Raw genomic sequence first — 23,199 nt, forward strand, 5'->3', positions numbered from 1 at the left:
TGATAGGTTATCGCTTGGATCAAATTTCCAGGAGTGTGTTTTAACACATGGCCAAATCCGATCCACAAGCTACCAAAATAAACTTGTCTGCATTGTCTGTGTATTTAACTCAGCCCATTGCCTTATTTGTCTATATTTTAATTTAAATCAATAAAGTTAAGTATGCACCTTCATATTGGGACTTTCCAAAGACTTTTGTATTCTATTGATGGGTGATTAAGGAGGGAAATTATAAAAACACTGAAAAACAATTGCTGGGAGCCTGGCAGGAAATTTTCACCACTGCAGAACTGGGAAGGGTAATAAAATGAAATTCGAAAAGAGACTGGAAAAAAGTTGGCATTTCAAGTATTTGGGAATTCCTCTTTACGTTTTTTGGTTCTGTTTGTTAGATCTTGTCAAGGAACATTGACCGCGTTAAAAAAATCTCAGTAGCGGTGTGGAATACAATGCAGTTCATGAACAGCTGCTTCCAGTGGGAATCCACCAGAAGAACTCTGATAGCGTTTCTGGTAAGCGCCGCTTTTGGAACTCCTTCCTGCCTTCTGAAACGCAACCTTTCTGTCGCTGATGCATATTTGTTTTCTCCCCTTTTTCCCCGCATCCTCTTTTGTACTGTTCACTGCATTGTTTTCCATTCCTGGGTTAACGGGTTGTGAATGGGCAGACAGCGTAATACGAAAGTTAGAACCTGTTGCTGCAGACTGAGTCCGGATCGGTTTCTTTTGCTACTACTTATTGGGCCTTACTCAATACCGATTAATTTCCATGGGCACAGAGTAGGGTAATGTTTTATGTTTATTGTCTCTGTTTTTAGACTTTAATGCTTTATGATGTATTCTATGCATTTTATGTTGTATGTAATGTAACTTTTGCCTTGGACTTTGGAGAGTGGTAAAGAAAAAAACATTGAAATAAATAAGTAAAAGTCCTTTCTGAATGAGGTCCATTTTGCCTCACCACGCTCAAACTCAGGGCTTGAGGTTTTATTCCTTTTCTGTTCCCCTGGGGAATATTTCATGTAAATCAGAGCCTTAGATTGGGCAGCGAGCCTGTGAATTACTTGACACAGTGCTGTGTGCTCTAGCAGGGTTACATAAATATTAGCAAGTTAGTGTGCGCCTGAAAATTATCCCAAATCTAACCAGCTAAAACTTTGTTGGGTGGATTTAGGCCTGCAAAGTGCGGCACCTTAAAACCAGCACTAGTTAACTACGTCCTTCCTGATCCCAGCACTTCCTACCCGACTGTCCACTTTGTGAGCGGCTAACTCTACCCATTTTTTTTCTTTTTTGCATGTTATGTGATTATATATCGCAGAAATGATAAACCACTAATAAGGGCTGCTGCTGGTTGGTAAGGGTAAATATAAGAGTGGGGTAGATACCACACTGTGGAAGAGTGTGTTTGTGTGGGGCCAACAAAACAAAAAATGAACAAACCCATGGGGCTGGATGAGGTACATCCTAGGATATCAAGGGAGCTCAGAGAGGCTCTGGAGAACCCGTTGAAGGACCTGCTCAATAGATCCTGGGAAATGGGAGTGGTGCCACAGTACTGGAGAAGGGCGGTTGTGGTGCCTCTTTACAAATATAGTAGCAGAGAAGAGGTTGACAAATACAGGCAGGTTAGCCTTACCTTGATGGTGGGAAAATTCACGGAGTCTCTGCTAAGGAAAAGGCTAGTGGAGTATCTACAATCTAGTCGGTTTTAGGATCAAAGCAGCATGGTTTTACCAGAGGAAGATCATGTCAAATTAATCTGGTCATTGTTTTCAATTGGGTGACTAGAGAAGTAGATCAGAGACATGCACTAGAGGTGGTTTACTTGGATTTCGGCAAAGCTTTTGACTCCTTAAGAGGGCCATGAATAAAATGAATTGCATGGGAGTGGGTCCTAAGGTGATGTGCTGGGTTAGAAACTGATTGACTGACAGATGACAAAGGGTAGTGGTAAATGGAAGTCATTCTGAGGAGACAAAGATGATTTGTGGAGTGCTTCTGGGATCGGTTCTAGGACCAATTTTGTTCATAAGAACATAAGAAATTGCCATATTAGATGCTGGGTCAGGCCCAGCATCCTATTTCCAACAGTAGCCTAAAAGATACATTTTAAAAGAGTTGCGTGCATAAAAATGAGAACATGTGCACACAAATATCTCATATTTGCATAACTGCTATTTTATAAACCTCAAACATACATGCACAAGTAATGGTGTGTGAATAAATTTGCTCCTATCAAAAAGGAGCGAGATTGGCTCTGGCCTGCATCCTTCTCAGGTGGGGCCGACATTTACCCACATAGGGGCTAATGCAATAAGATGTGCATTAAAACAGGAGCTTGTATTGAGCATCCGTTTCCTAACATGAGCATAGCATGACTCATGGGCGCCAAATGCTATATTTTAATGATCTGCTGTGTTAAAAAGGACTCGCTAGGGAAGAATTATATGTCCCTAGCGCTCAAATGCACTGGCTACCCAGTATAAATGGCTGTGCGCCCACAATTGCAACGGGTGCTCAATACGAGCGTCCATTTTATCCCACTTAGGTCATTTTCTGGATGCCCAATATATAAACACTAGCAAGGGGTGAAATCAGCCTGGAGCATGTCTATTGTGCTTGTATATTATGCATCCAGAATTTGTTTTTTCATCAGGTCGTTAACATTATACCTTTATTCATAAGAACATAAGAACATGCCATACTGGGTCAGACCAAGGGTCCATCAAGCCCAGCATCCTGTTTCCAGCAGTGGCCAATCCAGGCCATAAGAACCTGGCAAGTACCCAAAAACTAAGTCTATTCCATGTAACCATTGCTAATGGCAGTGGCTATTCTCTAAGTGAACTTAATAGCAGGTAATGGACTTCTCCTCCAAGAACTTATCCAATCCTTTTTTAAACACAACTATACTAACTGCACTAACCACATCCTCTGGCAACAAATTCCAGAGTTTAATTGTGCATTGAGTGAAAAAGAACTTTCTCCGATTAGTTTTAAATGTGCCACATGCTAACTTCATGGAGTGCCCCCTAGTTCTTATCCGAAAAAGTAAATAACCGATTCACATCTACCCGTTCTAGACCTCTCATGATTTTAAACACCTCTATCATATCCCCCCTCAGTCGTCTCTTCTCCAAGCTGAACAGCCCTAACCTCGTCAGCCTTTCCTCATAGGGGAGCTGTTCCATTCCCTTTATCATTTTGGTCGCCCTTCTCTGTACCTTCTCCATCGCAATTATATCTTTTTTGAGATGCGGCGACCAGAATTGTACACAGTATTCAAGGTGCGGTCTCACCATGGAGCGATACAGAGGCTTTATGACATTTTCCGTTTTATTCACCATTCCCTTCCTAATATTTCCCAACATTCTATTTGCTTTTTTGACTGCCGCAGCGCACTGAGCTAAGGAAAATTACTGAGTTACATTTTCTTGTGTAAATTAGGGGCACAAATATGCGTGCCTAGTAAATGCCCGCCACTTATCCAGATACATTTTGACTTATCCGGCTAAGTCTTATAAAGCACTACTTAGCTGGCTAACCCCTAGAGTCCTCAAAATGCTATAAATTTCACATGAATAACGCCTGTGATAAAAACAAGGCTTTGGCTCTCTCTCTTTCTCTCTCCCTTCCTCTGTCTCGCAATCTATCACGTGCAGTGTTAGCACTTTCATTTGCTCCGACCAAACTCTTCCCAAAATTCATTTCATTTGCTCCGACCAAACTCTTCCCAAAATTCATTATGGTGTTATCGCGTGTTTTAGGGCTCTAACATATTTTGATGAATGAGACTGTAAGATAGCCAGATAAGTCTTCAAACGCTAGTTATCTGTCTATCTTACTTATCCTGCTAAGTAGCACTTTTCTTTTACTTATCTGGCTAACTTACTTAGCTAGATAAACAGCACTAATTAGCTGGGTAAGTTGCCACAGAGCTACTTAGCCAGATAAGTCAAAACGTATTCAACTACATTTAAAATAAATGCCGCGTCTTTTTTGACATGTGAACAGATAGTTGGGTAGATTTGCGCATATTGGGCCTGATTTTAAAAAGCATTTACTCGAGTAAAAACCAGGTTTACTGGAGTAAATTCACTTTACTTGAGTAAGTGGGTTTTTGAAAATTGCTACAATATATGCCATTGACTTGTCTATAGGATTTACTCACATAAGTGCACTTTACTTGAGTAAATGGCTTTTGAAAATTGCTACAATAGTAGCTACATTTACGCATGTAACTCCTTTTGAAAATTACCCCCATTTTTTATAGCGTGCACTCATTTGCATGCAGGATATAAAATATGTATGCATGCACAATCGCGTCCATATAGCTACATACCGTATATGGGCGCGCTTGCGCATGTTTTAAAGTTATCCTCTTCCTGTGTTGTGGGTCTGAAATGCAAATCCACCCTTGTCATTGAGATGCTGTGCCCGTTAGCTGCATTGCAGGACCATTTTGCGATACCACATGAATTATTTCACACCAGTTTCTTCACCCAGCTATAATCATAAAATGGTTAGGTCAGCAAGTAGAAGTCAGGGCATTGAACCAGAAGCCCAAGTTCTGCACCTGTTATTTTTCCACTTTTAAGGATTTTGTTTCTCTTGGTAGTAATTGCCCTATTTACAGCAGTGTTATTATTGCTCTGTCCACTGAAGCATTAAGGCATCGCTTAATTTTATTGCTGAAGGACTCTGTCATGTGATATTTTCTTTACGCTTTAATATGCTTGGCATGTTATTAAAGGCTTGCTTTCATTTCCTGGTGGTCTAAAGAAAAGTTGCATTTGGAGAATTGCATAAAATAACCATCATATCCTTCTAAGTGTTCTCTTTTATCTCTGTAAAACTGGGACGTGCTCTGATGAGGTCACCATGTTCTATAGAGCAGCAATGTGCAACCGTTTGCTTAAAGTTAGGTTTATGGTAAAATTCAGTAGAGAAATGGTCTTTCTTTTGTCAGGTTGGGAAGGGTCCTGAAGGCCGTTGCATATGTTTGCAATTAATAGGTTCTTTGTTCTGAACAATTGAATATAATGCAGGGGTCAGTGTACTGTTAATATTGGCCATTAATGAATGTATTTATCGATGATACTAATGAAATGCAAATGAGGCACAGATGGTAAAATACGTGCATTGATGTTGGAGGTAATGCAAAAATGTAACTGTCTCCCCAAAGTGTAGTTAAGGTTTTTAGCGTTAAGCATCTGAGTTGCATTTCGCATGTTTTTACGCATGTTATTTTTTGCTCTGCTAAGAGTTAATGAGCTATTTAATCTTGTAAAGCTGTGGGAGCGACCCATGGCTTGACGAATGTGTCTGGACTCCGGCTGATCCTTCACAAAATCTTTAATTATTAACATTAAAAAAAAAAGCAGGTTACCTCACCAGCCTGGAAAATAAAGTTTCAACAAGTAAACATAAGCAGTTTTGGCATATGCTCAACTTTCTTCTCCTCCCTGAGCCTGTCTGTTCCTCCTCGGTCTTCCTTCTGCACTTCCGGGGAGTGCGTTAAGATGGCCCGGGGCAGATACTTTGAGACAGTGCCTCTTATACACTCCTTCACACACCCTCCCCCTCAACTGAGCGCCTGCCTGTACCAGGGGCGCCGCTCTGGAAAGGAAGTCAGTGCTGGCAGTCACCTTCCTGGTCCTGTGTCGCACTTTATAACTGAATGGCTGGAGCTCCAAGAACCATCTCATCACCCGACCATTGGAGTCCTTGTTCTGTGTGATCCACAAGAGGTGTAACCCCCCTCTCTGGTTTAGGGCCAGGAGGGCAGGGGCACAAGAGGGTCCCGGGGCCATTCTGTTACCTTTCTCTCACTCTGACACAGTTCAGGGGCCCCGGGACTGGGTTCTTTTTCCAATGTGGGGGGGGGGGGGGGAGAGTAATCTTCCAAGGCCCAAAATGGCTGGGGCGACTCTCAGTTTGTTGTCCTGGGGTAGGGGGGTAAAAGGTCTCTATTTATTTCAGGGATGAGAATGCCATAAAAGACTCTGGAGGCTCAGATTTAGTGTCCAAATTAAATTTTTACTGTCAGAGTTCTTAAATAGCAAATTGGCAATGCTTACATCGGTTCTTGCCTTGAAACAGGTCAGATTTACAGTTCTAAAATTTAGATTTGCAAATATCTCTTAGTATCACTCTCTATGGCTTAGACAAACAAGGTCCTCAGTCATACAGATGGCCTTAGATGGGTTGGAAAACCCCTTCTAAAATACTGATTGGCAATAGAATTACTGCCTCTGCTCTGTCTCCCCTACGTGTCTCCCAGGGTGAAGACTCTGTTGGGTGTCCTCAGAATAGAAATGTAGGGGTCGATTGTAAAAGGATCACGCACGCGTCCATGTGTGCACGGTTCCTGGCGCCACGCCTAGTATTACTGCAGCCTGTTTTCAGAAGCAGCAGGGGGCTGGCCATTCCAGCAACCTCAGTGGAGCAGCTTTCATATATGGAGCACCCCTTCCTCCACTAAATTTCCTATCCTAGCTGACAGGGTTCAAGACCAAGGCCTTATTGTGATGATCCCAAAGGGTTCGTCACAGTAGTCTGTCAAAAGTGTAAACTGGCAGCCCAGTAGAGAACGAAAAACCCTCTAAAGCCTACTTAATAGTTAGGGCCTCTTCCTTAATTGTTGAGACCTATTTCTCCCTGGGCATTAGGTTTCTGTTAATGATGGCTACCAGGTGTTCCTGGCACAAGATTCTTCCTCGGGGGTGTTCACTCTTCTTTCCCTGTCACTGAAATATGAAGTGATGACAGGGAAAGAGGAGTGAACACCCCTGAGGAAGCAGCTTGTGCTTCGAAATGCGGCCCATGTAAGGGATTGATGGACATTTATTGGTAGTACCACATTGCTAAGACCACCTAATGGACTTTCGATTGAAGCGTTATTTTGTTTCACCACTGCAAAAAAAAAAAAAAAAAAGCTCACAAGCTCAGCAAAAAGATAAGTTTTTATATGCATATAAAAATTGTTAAAAATGTATGTTTGTCCAAAAGCATCAAACATATAAGGGGCAACTATGATGAAACGCTGGCTTAAAAAAAGTATGCTGGTAGTCTAAATTTGAATGTTCCCCTTCCATGCCATATATATTTGTATTTGTTAGATTTGGTGAGGGTTGTATTTTGTATTAGTGGGGTGACAGCATCGGGTAGCTTCTTTCTTTTGTGCCAAGACTGCTCCTAACCCTATGCCTGAGGTGTCCACCTGGACCATGAAAGGCCTCTGATAAAGTCCAGGCTTATCAGAACTGGTTCTGAGCTTAGATCCTTCTTTAAATTTTTGAAGGCCTCTTCTACCTCCACGGACAAGCTGACCTTCTCTGGGGACATCTTTTATAGCAGGGGTTTGGCCTTCTGTAGTCTCCAATAAGGCTCATTCCTTCTCTATAATAGGGCCAACATCATGGAGTACTTTACTGAAATAATTGCATTTAATCAATGATATGAATGTATTTTGGAAGCAAATAAAAGTGTATTTGTTTAGAGAGGCCTTTGGAGATGTTGATTCATTTAAGCTGATTTAAGCAATCTATTTTCCTGGAAATTGATGAGCATGTCCACCTGCTGTCAGCATGGGCCTAGTAGGTTTGCCTGCTAGGATGTGTCAACCACACCACAGCTAAGGGGCTCACATCTGTGACAGTATAGTCATAAATCACTTACAAAATAGCAGCTACCACATATATACACGTACTCTTAACATTTTTAAAATAACAAATGTGCAAGTGCATGCTACATATGTGCATATTTGTTATTTTTATGTGTGAAACCCCTTTGAAAATTTACTCTGAATGTGGGAACCTGAGTCACTGGCAGATGCCTAAGATAGTGTCAGTGGCAGAAACAGGATTTGAATTCAGCTGTACTGGTTCCCAAACCCTTAATGTAACCACCGGGCTGCTAATTTTTCCCAAGTGATGGTTTGCCATTCTTTGTAAGTTTTCTGAACTTGTTGTATGCGTAAAATTACAGAGACCATATTTGTTTTCTAAGTATGGTCCTCTGAGTAGTTGCACGTCACATTGGTTGTCTACCATTAAATTCACCATCGTATACCGTATTGGTCTTCTACTGGTTTGTATTTTTATGGATGATGATAGTATTTGTCCACAGAGTACAATATTGAAGTACATGCTTAATAAAATAACCATTCTTATTGATCTTAGGAATTGTATTCTTTAGTTATCTAATCCTTACCTTGTGCCAATCTGTTTGCTACTTAAAATTTTGGGTGGGTTTTTTTTTTTAAATTTTGATGGGCAGGCCATTTCATAAGGAAACCAGAATCCCAAAATATTTGTTCTAAGTCCATCTGAAAAGGTGCACAGATCACATAGAAGAGCAGCTCTGTCACTTGGCCTTCCAAAACTCGGAAACCAAGTAAGCACAAGTACAAAAGGAAAAGAATGAGAGAATAAAGGCCAACACCTAAGGGTTTACCTGCAGGTATACTACATCAACAGACTCACCTAGTCAAATGGAATTGCTGAAAACAAATACATCATCATTAATGGGAGACTCCATCATCATCATCATTTCTTTCAAGGAGTTTTCGAAACCTAGACTGCCCTTGTTAAGAGAGCACTGTAGAATACATAGGGCCGGATTTTAAGACCTACGCGCGAGCTACCATTTGTGCGCGCAACCCGGCACGCACAAATGTACACCTGATTTTATAACATGCGCGCACAGCTGCGTGCATGTTATAAAATCCGGGGTCGGCACGCGCAAGGGGGTGCACACTAGTGCAACTTGCACACGCTGAGCCCTAGGGGAGCCCCCCTGCGCGCATAAATCCAGTTGGATTTACGCGCGTAGGGCTTTTAAAATCTGCCCCATAGAGTATTGACAGCATCTTAAAAGTGGGAACTCGCTTCAGTGAACAGCATTGGTTTAAGCCAGTAAGTAAGTATTCTTGTGGCTTAGAAGTCAGTGGCCTAGTCTGGCTAAGTGGGGTCAATTTCCCATCACTCTCAACACCTCGACTTATCAGCTAAGTACTTAGCTGGATAAAACGTAACCAGATAAGTCAGAGGTGTTCCAGGGCAGAGTTAAGTTGGTTGGATAAGGTAGCCAGATAGTATCTGACTAACTTATCCAGCTAACTTTAGTTGACTAGTTATGTGGAGAGCAATCCTAAAGTTGGCCAGATAACTTTATCTGGCTAAGCAGGAGTTTATTGGGGTATATTCAATGGATCATTTCATTAGTAGCACTCTGCTGAATATCCCAGACAAGTTATCCAATTAACTTTTTCTGGATAACTTGTCTGCTCACCGGCTTACTGAATATAGTCCGCAATATCTATAGACTATAACTTTCCCCACCTTTATTTTTAGGAAGAAAAACAAAATCTACAAACTGAGGTCACTAGAAGCTTTAACTGGCAGGTTAAAAGGTGGAAATTGATGGTAGATTTGCAGTGCCCAGGTTGTTGAGTAGTAATGCACTAAATAATGGAAGCACAGCTCTCTGTGTCCTGCTTATAAGATCTGAGGAAATGCAACGTAGAACTGATATCCTCCAATGTCATGGAAAAAGCCCAACGCCCTACAGGAAGAAAATACAGAAATTAGATACAGATGAATGGTTACTCAGAAGTGAAAAAAAAACCCCCTGTTTATATGACATTGTCTTTTACTTGTCTATTCTTATTCACAAGGTATTCATTTTGGTGGAGCCAAAATTTACTGGGAAATGGACTGGCCTGGTAACTCGGTGGCAGTTCTGCACATTACTAGGCGGAAAGACGTGGGCTCCATTCAAGGCTGGGGCTGGGGGTGTTGCGGAGGAAGTGTTCACTCCTTTTGGGGCTTGGGGGATCCTGGTCAATCCTTGGCGGCTGGATTTAGGGCCCCTGACGTAAGGGCTCTGGAAGGATCTTTTGGTGCATGGCCCCCCCTGCCCGAGCTACGTGATCCGGGAGGTGGAAAACATCCAGGGGCATCATGAATGAATGCTTATCGTGTCAGACCTCAGCCCCTGGGTCTGATGGAGCCGTAAGCCCAGAGGGGCAAGAGGAAGCCACCAGGTCAAAATAAACCTACGAGGAAATTATGGATGCCCCTTGTACGTGGAGGTACAATTCATGACTGGGGAGGTGTCTGCCGTTCTCTCATCCATGACACGATAGCCAAAAATGAAAAAGAAATGGGACTTGTTCTTCCTGTGTAGGAGGTCCTGCAGTAGCAGCACATGCAGCGACCCAGAGGACCTTTCGAACAGAACCAAATTGATTTTTGTTGGTCTTTTGCCTGAATACCTTTTGGCAGTTGTGGATTCTTTCTCTCAGTGGGTACATGTGTTTTCCTCTAGAACACAAAGGCACAAACGTCAGCCTCAATTTTGCGAGCGTACCAAGGGCTATTGATTTATTCCAGCAACAAGGGACCATTCCTCTGACTGCTGATATCAAAACCTTACACACTGAACAGTTGCATGCACAGTGCCTACTGTTGTTGTTTGTGCTGCTGGAAAAGTTGAAGAAATGTAACTAACTCAGATTTTGAACGGACTTGGTTCAAATAGAGATATAGGTACCAATGAGAATCAAAGCCAGCGCAAACAGGAGCATTGGTTTCATTACATATGAAGCACAATTAGAAGACCTGTGCCCAGATGGGTAAACCTACTGTTGCCTTTTGCACCCCAGGACCAATCATTGCAATGTATTTTTTTAATGAAATGAGTTCTTGAAAGCACAGAACTAAAGCACGAAAGAATCCATTGAAGCATACAGATCTGAAGACCTGATAGGCAACCCTACTTAACAAAAAAAGATTTTTTTTTTCTTATCTGTTAAGCTATCTAGTTTTATATAATATACTCACCTAAAGCATAATGAACCAGAGAGAATTCACGGACGGCATGAATGTGGAGCCGATATAAAAAGAGCTCGAAAGATTATATAGAAATAAAACTGAACCCAACGTGTGTGCAAAAACAGTATTTTATAACCTGTTTCCTGCTTGGGTTGTGACCTGTTAAAGAACTCCACTCAGCACTTATATTTTCCAGCTAATTTGATATTACTCCTCCCGCCCTTCGCCGTGGCTGAGGGCTTTATTGTCATTTGTTTCTAAGCTGTCACTTTTATTAGTCTCCCCGGCTGCTCCTTTCGGGCTCTCGTCAGGTGGCGTGCCTTCCCCATTGTCTCTCTCCGGGCTTGGCAGAGCCGCAGTTCCTTTCATAGGCCCCGCGAGGTGGGCCTGCTAGGAGCAGCAGCAGGGCTGTAATTATACCCCACCACAGGTGACAGTTACAGCAGCGCCTCACTAATAATTTCAGCAGCCTGATCTGATGCTTCTGAAGAGGGAACTCTCCTTGTGGTCCGCCGAGACTTGACGGCGGCGGATTGTGCTTTTCTGCCGCTTAGTATTATCATCATCATCATCATCAGGATGATGTTGATGCTTTTTTTTTTTTCTTTTCTTCTTTCCTTTTTTTTTTTTTTTTGACCTTTGTTGCCATGCCTCAAGTCTTTTGAAGTTGTAGATTACATTGTCGATTGTCGCAGATTTTTTTTTTTTTTTTGGCAGCATCCCGCATGGTTTCTTTCGCTTATACTTCCACAACAAAATTGTGTTCAGAGTCTGCCTCACTGGCGTAGAATTTGTTGTCCTCTTTCATAATAAGGGGATGGTCCAGGCTGTTTTATTGGCAGCCATGGGTTTTATTTGATGAGTCTGCTCTGCATTTGTGGAAGTGGTCTCTTTAACAATGCAATTATATTCTTTTTTTTTTTTTATTTATTGCATCATAAATTTTATTAACTGTATTGTAGTGCAGAACCATATTTTTCATTGTGTTTGAACCCCTCCTGACCCTTGGTTTCAGCTAAATGTCTAGGGTGTAGTTTCTAGCATCATCAAATGGGGTCTCTTGAGCCATGGCTCAGCTGTGCTCAATAGAGCTACTCATCCCCACAAGAAGCGAGACTGCAGTGTGTTTCCAGATATTTGCGATGGCAATAATTCCATCCAAGTGCCGCTGTTTTGATTAACGTACGTGCATAAAAGTAAATGCCGGCAAATCTTCCTGGTGTTTCTGTTACACAGTCATCTCGATGGTGGGTGATATTCACTTAGCCTCTTTTTTTTGCAAAAGATCAGACCCATGAAGGGGACCTTCTTAACATATTGATCACGAAAGCCGTAGGCAGCCAGTCCATTTTCTTTATCCCAAAGACACTGATGTTAGGTGCAGTTTGCGTGCCAAGAGAGTGAACTGAGGCTGCAATAAACCTTTAGGGGTGAATTTTCAAAACTTCACGTGCGTAAAAAATGAACGCACGTGCATGTAGGTAGTCTCTGCTCCCTTGTTCCGTAATGGTACACAATACGTGCATATTCTGTTTCATGCGTACATATACACACATAAAAAGGGGATAGGCCCTGGAGCATTCCGCTGTGGGGCCAACATGCGCGCACGATGCTATTTTAAAATACATGCGCATATATTTGCCAACTTATTTGCGTATTTTTATGTCTGCTAATTATCTGGTGTGATATTAAACGTGTTTATTGTATAGCACCGACTGGGTGGAAGTGGCGGTGAGGGGGGGAGTTCAGTTTGAATAGCCAGGAAAGTCTCAATAACCCGGAAAAGGCCTGGGCGAACTGGTGGACTACTTGGTAAAATTAGTTAATTTCATATATGTGTACAGAGTTCAAGATTGGCCGACTTATGCAAATAAGACCTACTTTACTATTGCGCATTAAATATATGCACATATATTTTTTTTAATAGGAAAAGTACGCGAATTGAATGTATTGAGATATGTGGTTTCAGTGCATTGCATGTTCTCGTGTGCAAACATACATACAACTGTATGTTGAAAGTCAGACGTATGCGTATTATATAAAGCGCACTGATTGCAATAAAATACTTGTGTATATCTGCTCTCAGCCATATACCACCATGCGCATTTATTTTACAGTTTTCTTCTCTGGTGGGAACTGTTGATATTATCAACCCCACAGGGGTCACAGACTGTATGCCCTATGGAAGCAATTTCCAAAAGCATTTACTCACAAAAAAACGGGATTTTACATGTGTAAATAGGCTTTTGAAAATTGCTACTTTTACGCACATAGGGGGCAGATTTTAAAAGCCCTTTGCATGCCGCGCCTATTTTGCATAGGCGACGCGCGGGGCGGGGGTGGGACCGAGGCCTCTGGCACAGCGGCCGTGCCGGGGGATCGCGCACCGGCACGTACAACCTACACCTGCTCAGCGGCAGGCGCAACTTCTAAAATAAAGGTAGGGTCGGGATTTAAGTAGGGCTGGGAGGGCGGGTTAGGTAGGGGAAGGTGGGCGGGGGGGCCGAAGGAAAGTTTTTCCTCCGAGGCTGCTCTGATTTCGGATCGGTCTCGGAGGGAACGGGGAAAGCCATCGGAGCTCCCCTAGGGCTCGGCGCGCGCAAGTTGCACTAGTGTGCACCCGCTTGCACGCACCGACCCCGGATTTTATAACATGCGCGCGGTTTGCGCGCACAAATCTACGCCTGCGCGTAGATATTAAAATCTGCCCCATTACTCCTTTGAATATTCATTCCATGATGTTGAATTCCCAAAAGGTTTTCTGTACATAAATGGTTTTTACGTGCATAAAAAGGGTTTTGAACATTGCTATGATATATGCTACTTTTACGCGTGCAACTCCTTTGGAAAATTCAGCTCAAAGTGCGCAAATGATCCTAATTTACTGGCGAACTGAGATCTGTAAATCAACCATGAGCTGGAGCAATTGTATGCAAATAGTTCTTAAGAATACTCAGTACAGCCTGAAAAGCAGACTTCACTGTAATGCTTTAGGACTGGCGTTCACGCTCCTTGTACTCTGCATTAACCACTAGTACCACAAATGTATTAAATCTTAAAGCTTTGGCCACCACGAGCTTTATTACAGTAGGGCCCGGTCTGTCTGCATGCTTTTTCTTGCAGAGGACAAGTGTCTCTGCCAACCGTCTGCAGGGTGCCATCCTGGTTTACTGAGATCTTTCTCGTCCTCCATCTATTCCATTTCATTTACGAAATGCATCTGACTTTTTTTTTCTGGCCTTACTGAACAGAAAGGGAGGATTTTTTTAATGTTTTTTTTTTTTTTGGGGGGGGGGGGGTGGTTTTGTCACAGATTGATTCCGTTTTGTGGAACTTTTTCCTCTCCATTCCTAACCGGGCCCGATGTCCCTGTGGTAACTTTAGAACACAGAGCAGTGAACATTTACTGTGATGTTCTATTAAAGCATCTCGATCATCCATCCCAGATTAGGCCACGGCGTCTCGTCGTTACGGATCCACTCTTCTCAGTACCTCACTTTGATTTGTTTCTATCTTTTTATTTGCAGAATCAGGTTGCGCGCACTGTTTATCTATTCTGAGACAGTCGTCCTGCTGTCGTGCAGTGAAAGGGAAGGCCGCACTGGGCCTGAAGACCCTGACGTGGCAGGGAAGTGGCTAAAACGTGACAGGCCTCGCGCGCTCTGAAGTGAAGCGGGTTAGGGAGAGGGCGAGCCAGCTGCGACTGAGCGCAAGTAAAGGACAGGGCCAAAACAACACCCCCCCCCCCTCGAAACAAGCCCGCTCAGGCTGCAGAGAGAAGAGGGGAGGGCACGCGTCGGCAGTGGGGGGGAGCAGGAGCTGCCTGACAGCAGAAGGAGAGGGAGCAAACGCGCCTCACTCATTTTTAGCAATGGAGACGGTTTGGGGATTAGAGGTGCCATTTTGCCAGCTCCCTCCTAAAATATTGAGACACCTCCTCCCTTGAAGGGGGTCGGTGTATAAAGGATTTTCACTACAGACACAAAAAGGAGAAAAAAAAAAATCTGAAAGACCCGAGTCGCCCACCGAAATTCACTGCAGCCGAAGGATGATTAATGGTTTTCTCCCCGGTGAGGGCCTATCCTTCCAACCTGAGATAGTTAATCAGTAGCTCTGAATCATGAAAGAGGCCCTTGATAAGCAGAAGAGGGCAACAGAGAGGGGGGACAGCTTGAAGGCAGGGAGGGTGGCTGTGAGAGAGGAAGACACGACCTTTATTTATTTATTTATTTATTTATTTATTTGGTAAGCAGCAGCTCTAACTTTTCAAAACTCCACAACTTCTCTTCAATCCAAAGGGGAAAAAAATAAATCCTGTAGGTGGCACCAAAATCTCAAGAATGATTTTAAAGCATCTCCTTCCTAGTTGCTTGAACTATTCATGTTTTTATTTTAAAGAAGGAACCTTTCTTTCATCGGGGAAACACTTCCAGTGCAGAAACCCATTCCCAAACCCACTGCGCCTTGCCCCCGAGTGTGTCCTGTGCTTCTGGTTCGCATGGGATCTGTTGAAAGCTAATTGAAAGATCCAAAGGGAGCCGGATTTCATCTGTAGTGCGTTTTCAGCTCAGTATATGTGTGTATGTGTGTGTGTGTGATTTAATTCTCATCTTCTCTTTCCATCTTTCTCGCACATATTTGTTCTCGTTTATGTGCACATGGCCAGAGGTTGGGCCTGGCTCCTTGCAGGCCCACGTTTGTTGACTGTCATCTTGTTTAAAGACAAAAATTAAAAAAAAAAAAGATAAGAGAAACTGAATCAGTCTGTGATTACCTAAAGTTCAATAACAACTGCAGTTTCTCTCCATTGTATTATTATTTATTAATTTTTTTTTTCCTCTGAGATTTATTTACAGCCGAGGTCAAATGGGCAGCATAGAAAACATCTGTCCTTCAGTGGCCAAACTGTATGTATGTATATAGAGAGAAGGATATACATATGCACCTGCACATATATACATGTATATCCTTCTCTTTATATAAAGAGAGATGTTCGTAGAGATGTCTGTTGTATATCTCAATGTATATACATCTCAGTTTCCTTCTCTCTCTACTCATGCAGCTCTTTTAATTACAAGACTGCCAGTAAGATAAACCCATCCTGCAACATCTGTACAAGTCGGCTAATTTAAGCCTTTTCCATTGGACTTTGTTAAATGTTCTTTGAATGCAAGCTGAGGCAGATGTTCAGCTGCAGTGCCGTGATGCAGTGGCTTTAGCACTGGGGGAGGGAGGGGCCAAGGGCAGGCAGCTTCTGAACAGATCCAACCTTTTCTAGTTGCTACCGTAAGGTAACTTATTTTTTTTTTGTCGGCCAAGTCAGGGGAGCGGGATTCTTTAAAATAAACAATATATAGTATTTCTACAAATCTTTGTGTTTTCATTTTAACTAATTTAATTGCCGTTAAATGTGATATTCTATTACTGGAGATGAGATTACTGTTGGTCTCTTAGGGAGCTAAAAATATACAGTATGTGCATAATTATAGACTTGAATTTAGAGCTGTAGTGGAAAGATCTGGCTATTAGTTTAAACATCATTATCCCTTCTGTCATTATTGTCTTTCCCTTGGGGTCAATAGCTTCCCACTGTACTGCATTGGTCTTATCCTGTTTTTATATGATCTATGTAATTCTTGTAAAGTTTAAAATGGATAGCACCAGGTTTCTTCTGATTTTTCTTTGAAACCTATGTGAACACCAGCAGGGAGGGAAAATGTGAGGTAGTGCTCCATGAATAATGTCTTAAACACTGATGCCTATGGAAACCCATACAAGGTGGTTGAGAGATCAAACATGGCTGCTGAAAAGCCTTAAGGAAGCCCTTATGTGTCTGAGGTCTGATCTATAGTCTGCGAGGTGGGAGAAATTAGAAATTCCTCTCCGATTGCCCCAACACTTCCTTAAAGGATTCAAACAGTCTGAAAAGGTGAATGCTGTTTGCCAGTTTTTGTCCTCTGACAGGGTTGGAGTTTATCTGTCTTTCCTTGCAGACCTGTGGATCAAGTAATCCAGCCAGTGTCAAATGCATATAAACCCCGAGTTAGGCGTGACGTTATTAACAGCTCACATGCTTTGCCTTTTACATCTTGTCAAGGCGCAGTCCTCTTTACAATTTAATTTTTAAAGGGGGTGGCAGTGCAAGTGAACATTTTTATTTTCCATTTGAAAGATTTAAGTTAGGCTTTTCGGGCTTGACCTTCTTTGAAGGTAGGTCATGCTTTGTCATATTTTGCTAATACGCAAGATAGAAACGACTCGACCTGCTGATTCTCCCCTCCCTCCTTCCCCCAAAAGTGCTTTGGAATTTCAGCCCACGACGGTTTGAATGCAACTTTGGGTGTCCAGTGAGTTCATTAATGAAACTGCTGAGCTTATAGCAATTGTTTGAGAAAAAAGGTTTTGCAAGCTCATGTGTATTATTACTGGACGGTGCAAGCCTCCACATTTATAACTGGGTGATTGTAGCTCAGGTGCCTCTCCCTCCCTTCACCTAGGCAAGACACAAAGCACAATAATCACAACTAATTCCTGAAATTTATTAACTGAAAATAAACTATCAATTTCGCCTGTGCTAGCTGTCTATAGACTAGATGGCTGCCTGCCACAAAGACAATCCTTTGGGTAATCCTGAATTGGTTGAACTTACTAGGTAGCAAGCTATTCTGAGTCCAACAATGTTCCCGAGTCCAAAAATATTTCCAAGCTGGCGCCTCCTGCCATCATGGCTTGGACACAATTACACTGCATGGCTTGTGTGATCCTCTCCATGTGATGTAGCACCTGGGAGTGCGTATTCTTTCCCATGCCGTGGAAGTGACCCATTATTTCCTGGGGCTAAAGATGCTAAGCCTTATTAAGAACATAAGAACATAAGAACATGCCATACTGGGTCAGACCAAGGGTCCATCAAGCCCAGCATCCTGTTTCCAACAGTGGCCAAACCTCTTGGTTCAGGTACCCTTCCACGAGCTTGGGATTGGCCCCCACTTGTCTAGACCTGATGCTAATATAGGGAGCCATTGGGATCTCTACTGAGGCCTAGCACGATACTGCAATCAGGGGCAGCTCAAGGGAATCTGCTGCCTGAGGCGAGAGATGAGAGGGCGCCTGCCCAACCTCTCTCCCCACCCCCACCCCCCACCCCACTGAGGCATGGCACTGATCAAATCACTGAGGCAGCCAAGGTAGAGGGTTCCTTCTTGGAGTCTGGTACTTCTGGTGATTTGAAATGCTGGAAGGGAGAATGCAGAGGACAGGGTTCCCAGAGAAGTGCCAGTGATAGAATTCCAGTGATAATATTCCTAGGAAGCTGGAAATCTTTATCACGCTCCTTGGAACCCTACCACCTGTCACCTGCCCTTCCCAGCATCTGCCCCCTGGGGATGTAGGAGATGGGTGAATGGTGGGGGTCTGTTTGTGGCCATAGCAAGAGTATTAGGTGCCCTAGACAAACCTTACAGTCTTGAGCCAACCTTTTCCTCCCCTCAGCCCTCCCCACACACAGTAAAAAAATTATGCATTTATTTATTTATTTATTTATTTTTAATTTTTATATACCGAAGTTCTTGTAGGGACTACAAATCACTCCGGTTTACATAAAACGAAGAACTGCTCAACAGAGAGCTGAGCTTTACATGGAACAGTAGAACATATGGAACAGTATAACTGGTTGACAATTTAACATAGAGCTAAATAAAGAAATAATAGTTTAACTGGTAATAAATAGTAATAAGTAAAGAAATATAATATATTATATAAGCAGTATAACTATTTATTTTTAAATGTCTTATTAACCACTTCTCTAAGCCAGAAAGAGAGATTTTAAATGAAAAAGGACATTCCAAATATGGTCTTCTGAGACAGAAATATCACTTACAATAACATGTATATTATATTTACATGCACTGCTTTATACCAATAAGAAAACCCTGCAAAATTATCACTTGGAACTCATATGCTATCCATGATTAAACTGAATTACAATTATAATATAGTACACTCCCATACCAAAACAGCATTAACTGCCAGCACTCAAACTGTTACAACTCTATCTATGAAAAGGCAATGCTGCAAATATTACACCAAGTGCTAAAATAACACTACAGCTCCTAGAAGGAAAACAGAACAAGCCAAACTGCTCTACAGTCCTACACAGAAACTACACACTAGCATAATACCTTACCTCTGTTATATATACAGAGCATAGATAGAACCCCCACCAAATAGAGAATAAAGAGAAAATGATAATAAGCATAAACGTGCAGACAAAAACTAAACTGGCAATCACAAGCCAGACTGTATGCAATGCAACAATGGAAAAACAGAAACAAATATTCCTCATAAAATAAATAAAAAAAATAAAACTCATAAAATAAATAAAAAATATAAAACATCAATTACAACAAACCATACTAATAAAAAGAAATGTCAAAACATAGAAATGACGGCAGAAAAGAAACAATGATCCGTTAGTCTGCTCCACAAGCTTCCCATGGTAATATCTGCCATGCTGTGCAGGTTATGGCAGTAAGATCAGAATATGAGCTATAAACGTGTCATTACTGCATTTTCATAAGAACCATTACTCAGGGTTTGTAAAGGTGAAGTTTCCCAAATGCATTCCAAGAGGATGTAAGTCATTTATAGGAGGTAAGGAAAATGTTTTAATGTGAAAGGAAGCTGCACCCACTGTCCCATAAGGACCCTGAAATTAAGTCCCTGTGTGGCTAAGTCTGGCCTGAACTGCCTGGCCATGACATTGGACACATTGGAGGAGAAATTCACCCCAGGTTAAAACATCACGAATGCCTGGGGAACCATTTAGCCCTAGGATAGTACTTTTATGAAGTACAATGATAACATATGTACTGTAATCTTTTTTTTTTTTTTTTTTTTATTGCTATGAAAATACAGGTTTTCAAGCTTGAAACTGCTTGGCAACCTTTTAATTTACATCCATGACCTTTTGTTCAGTATTGAGTGAGAAGGATGCTTCTTTGGGGCACATTGTAAGCTGTGATATCTCTGTTATAATTAGTGAGGTTTGGGTGGACCCTTGGACACTGTGGCAGCTGACCACACCCACGGGGGGATGTTCCGTGAGGGGCCACAGGTCAGGCTCAGCTTAGGACACACAAACACAGAGATTGATCTTTTATTAGACAATGTGATGAAGCCACCAGAGGTGGCAGTAGTGAGCAGCAGAAGTAGCCCAGCTGGGCTAGTATCCCTCAGGCGCTGGAACAGCGACTCCTCCGGTAGCAGTCTGTAGTGGAAAGAACTGAGAATAATGAGTACAGTGGAATATGCACAAAGCCCCAGAATGGAGAACCCCAGGATAGGGAGAGCAGGCCCTTGAGGAGCGAGTACCTGATCCCTGAGAGCTGAGAGGCTTAAAGGTAATGCACTCACACAGCGGTTCCATGTAGGAGATGGCACTAGGGCTGGAATGGAGGCAGGTCCTCGAGGAGCGAGTACCTGGTTCCAGGGAGCAGCTCTGAGGTGAAGATGGTAGTACTCACTGGTGTTGAAGATAGTGAATCCTTCCAGGCAGAAGGTAGGAGCAGGCAGCGAGTCAGGGAACATGGGCCCTCGAGGAGCGAGTATCGGTTTCCTGATAGCAATCTGAAAAGCAAGTGAGGCCCCCGAGGAGCGGGTACCCTGTTAGTGTTAAGAGTCCAATGGAAAATTGGAGAGGCAGAGTAGCTGGGTGTGGAGAGCGAATCCCATCCGTAAGAATCCTCCTTGCTAACTCAAAGGCTAGCAAACATCGTAGGCTTTAAATATCCGGGCAGCGGACGTCATCACAGGGGGGACGCCCCTGAGGTTCACGCCAAGTAGGAAATAAGAGTGAGGGCCGCGCGGTGCGCGCGCCCTTAGGTACCAGCTGAGCATGGCGGGAGGCAGCGCCCAAGCTGGTCCGGGGATGCCGGAGAGGACGGCAGGCAGACGCCTCGGCAGCCAGGCGTCCATCCATAGCGAAAGGAGGTGCAAAGAAAGAAAGGTAGGCGGAGTGAAGCCGTTAGGAAGGGATGGTTGCAACAATCTCCTATTGGACCAACGTAAGCGTTGCCCCTGGACGATGGTGCACAAGTTCATCTGAGACTGCAGTTTTCTCTTCTTCATTATCTCTGTGAGCACTCACCAGTTCTAGAATAGGAAGGTGGTTGGCTGCAGCACGATATTGTCCAATAACAGCCCTTGCGACAGTGAAATGCACCCACTTCAGGAGGAGGTTAAAAACCCATGCTAAGGCAAAGGATGAGGCTCCTTTCGGGAGAACACAGTGGAGTTAGACAATGTGCAGAGAAAGACAACGTCAATGATAAAGGGGATGAAACAGCTCCCCTGTGAAGAGAGGCTACACGGGTTAAGGCTGGTCAGCTTGGAAAAAAGGTGACTGAGAGTGGACATGACGGATGTTTATACAACAATGAATGGGATGGAATGGGTAAATAGGAAATGGTTACTTACCCTTTCAATATTACTTAAACAAGGGGTAAGTAACAACCGGCAGATTGAAAATAAATTGTAGGATGTACTTTTTCATTGAATGCACAAACAAGCTGTGGAATCTGTTGCCAGAGGTCATGGTGAGGCCATCTAGCATAGCTAGATTTGTGAAAGCCATTGTTATCCCTGGGAGAAACAAGAAAGAGATCCATTTTTGGGGATCTGCTGGGTACTTGTGACCTGAATTGGCCACCGTCTTTTAAGCTACAAACAGACTCCCTATAATGGTGACCCACATTGCACTAGCTCCACCATAGTTAATGTCACTGTTTGCCAAGTGTGCCTCCAAAATACATCGCAGTACTCAACGGGTGCAACTTTCTTTGAAAGGTTTACTATTCCTTTCTCCTGGCACTTTTTCATTCCAATGATGCAGCTGAGTGACATTTGCACAGAAGAAATAGATAAAGAACAGCATTAATTTGTTTTCAGCCAGCTTGTTTGGCTTATAAATTGACAGTACTGGTGTAATAGGCAATGTTGTCTGCTACTGGCGTCCATTCGTTTCACTGGGTTCCTACGGTAGCCGTCTTTATTATTTAACATATAAACATAAAATGTAGTGGCAGGCTGGAGGGGGCGGGGTGGGAAGATTTTCATCTATATAAAAAGGATGCACTAAATGCAAGCTCTTTCATTACTGAACTGTTCTACTCAGCTGAACATGATGTTTGGATTTTTGTTTTTATATACTGGCTCTTTCTCTCTGCTGGAACATGTGAGGAGCTGTAATCACTATAAAATTAAAATATATTGGCACAGAAACTGTTAGGCCCGTCTACTCTACCCATTTACCCTTTCTGCTGCAATATCAATGAGGTCAACCCATTTCCTGCTTTAGCTTCACGTCCTCACAATTAAAGATCCTTCGTGTTCAGCCCATGCTTTCTTGAATCCACCCTCTTCTCTGGAAGGCTGCTCCCATGTCTCCACCACCCTTTCTGTGAAGAAATACAGCATTTCCGTTGGTTCCATATTGTCCCTTCTTGGATCTGAATTTTGTGACTCTTTGTTCTAGAACTGCCTTTCTGCTGAAAAATGTTTCCTTCTTGTGCATTGTTTGCCTTTGAAGTATTTAAATATCGCCATCATATCCCCTTGCTCTCTGCTTTCTTCTATACTATGTATATTTAGGTCTTTAAGTCATTTCATGGGGTTTATGGGTCAGGACCTGTAGTACTATTTTGATAACTCTTCTCTGGACTGCTTCTACTCTATCTGTATCCAGAATTGGACACAATGCTTCACCAGTGATTTGAACAAAGGTATTATCACCTGCTTTTTTTTCAATTGGTAAAGCCTTTCGTAGGCACCCTGCCTTTTCTCTAGCTTTTGCCACTGCCTTGACTCATTCTTTTTTAACCTTGAGATCAGCAGGTATGATCACTGCGAGATCTCACTCATAGCTGGTGTGCATCAGTACTTTCATGCCTTCAGGAACCAGGTTATGGGAATTAAAAGACAACACCATCTGGACAGACTGATCTAACAGTTTGCCATAATTCTGTGGCAAGTGGCAAATTACATTGCATTTGCAGCTGACTTGCAGTACATTGGTAGCCCAGGTAATATTACCAACCAAATATGTACCACGATTTTTATTTAGAATAATACATAGATAAAGGATGTCTCTAGTTAAGAATCTACATGGTCATAGTAACATAATAATATAGTAAATGATGGCAGATAAAGACCCAAATGGTCATTATAGTCTGCTCAGCAACTTATTTAGGGTAAGTTACCCCCATGCAGAAATTTTGCACCTAAATTTAACATAGATTACCCCATTTCTTCATTTTCATCCTCTACCATCTACGGATCCACAGTGTTTATCCAATACTCTT

General features: G+C 42.6%; 1 protein-coding gene across 3 annotated transcripts in view; it reads left to right on the forward strand.

Moving 5' to 3' along the window:
• The window catches only part of MCTP2 (multiple C2 and transmembrane domain containing 2), a 181,770-nt gene that overhangs the window by 108,044 nt on the left and 50,527 nt on the right, over positions 1 to 23,199 (forward strand). For all 3 annotated transcript variants that reach the window (XM_029575252.1, XM_029575254.1, XM_029575255.1), the window contains one exon: positions 393 to 512. In XM_029575252.1, coding sequence (XP_029431112.1) covers positions 393 to 512 — 120 coding nt within the window. The remainder of the gene's footprint in view (positions 1 to 392; positions 513 to 23,199) is intronic.

The sequence above is a fragment of the Rhinatrema bivittatum genome, chromosome 13 (genome assembly GCF_901001135.1).
Source record: "Rhinatrema bivittatum chromosome 13, aRhiBiv1.1, whole genome shotgun sequence".
Classification (NCBI taxonomy): domain Eukaryota; kingdom Metazoa; phylum Chordata; class Amphibia; order Gymnophiona; family Rhinatrematidae; genus Rhinatrema; species Rhinatrema bivittatum.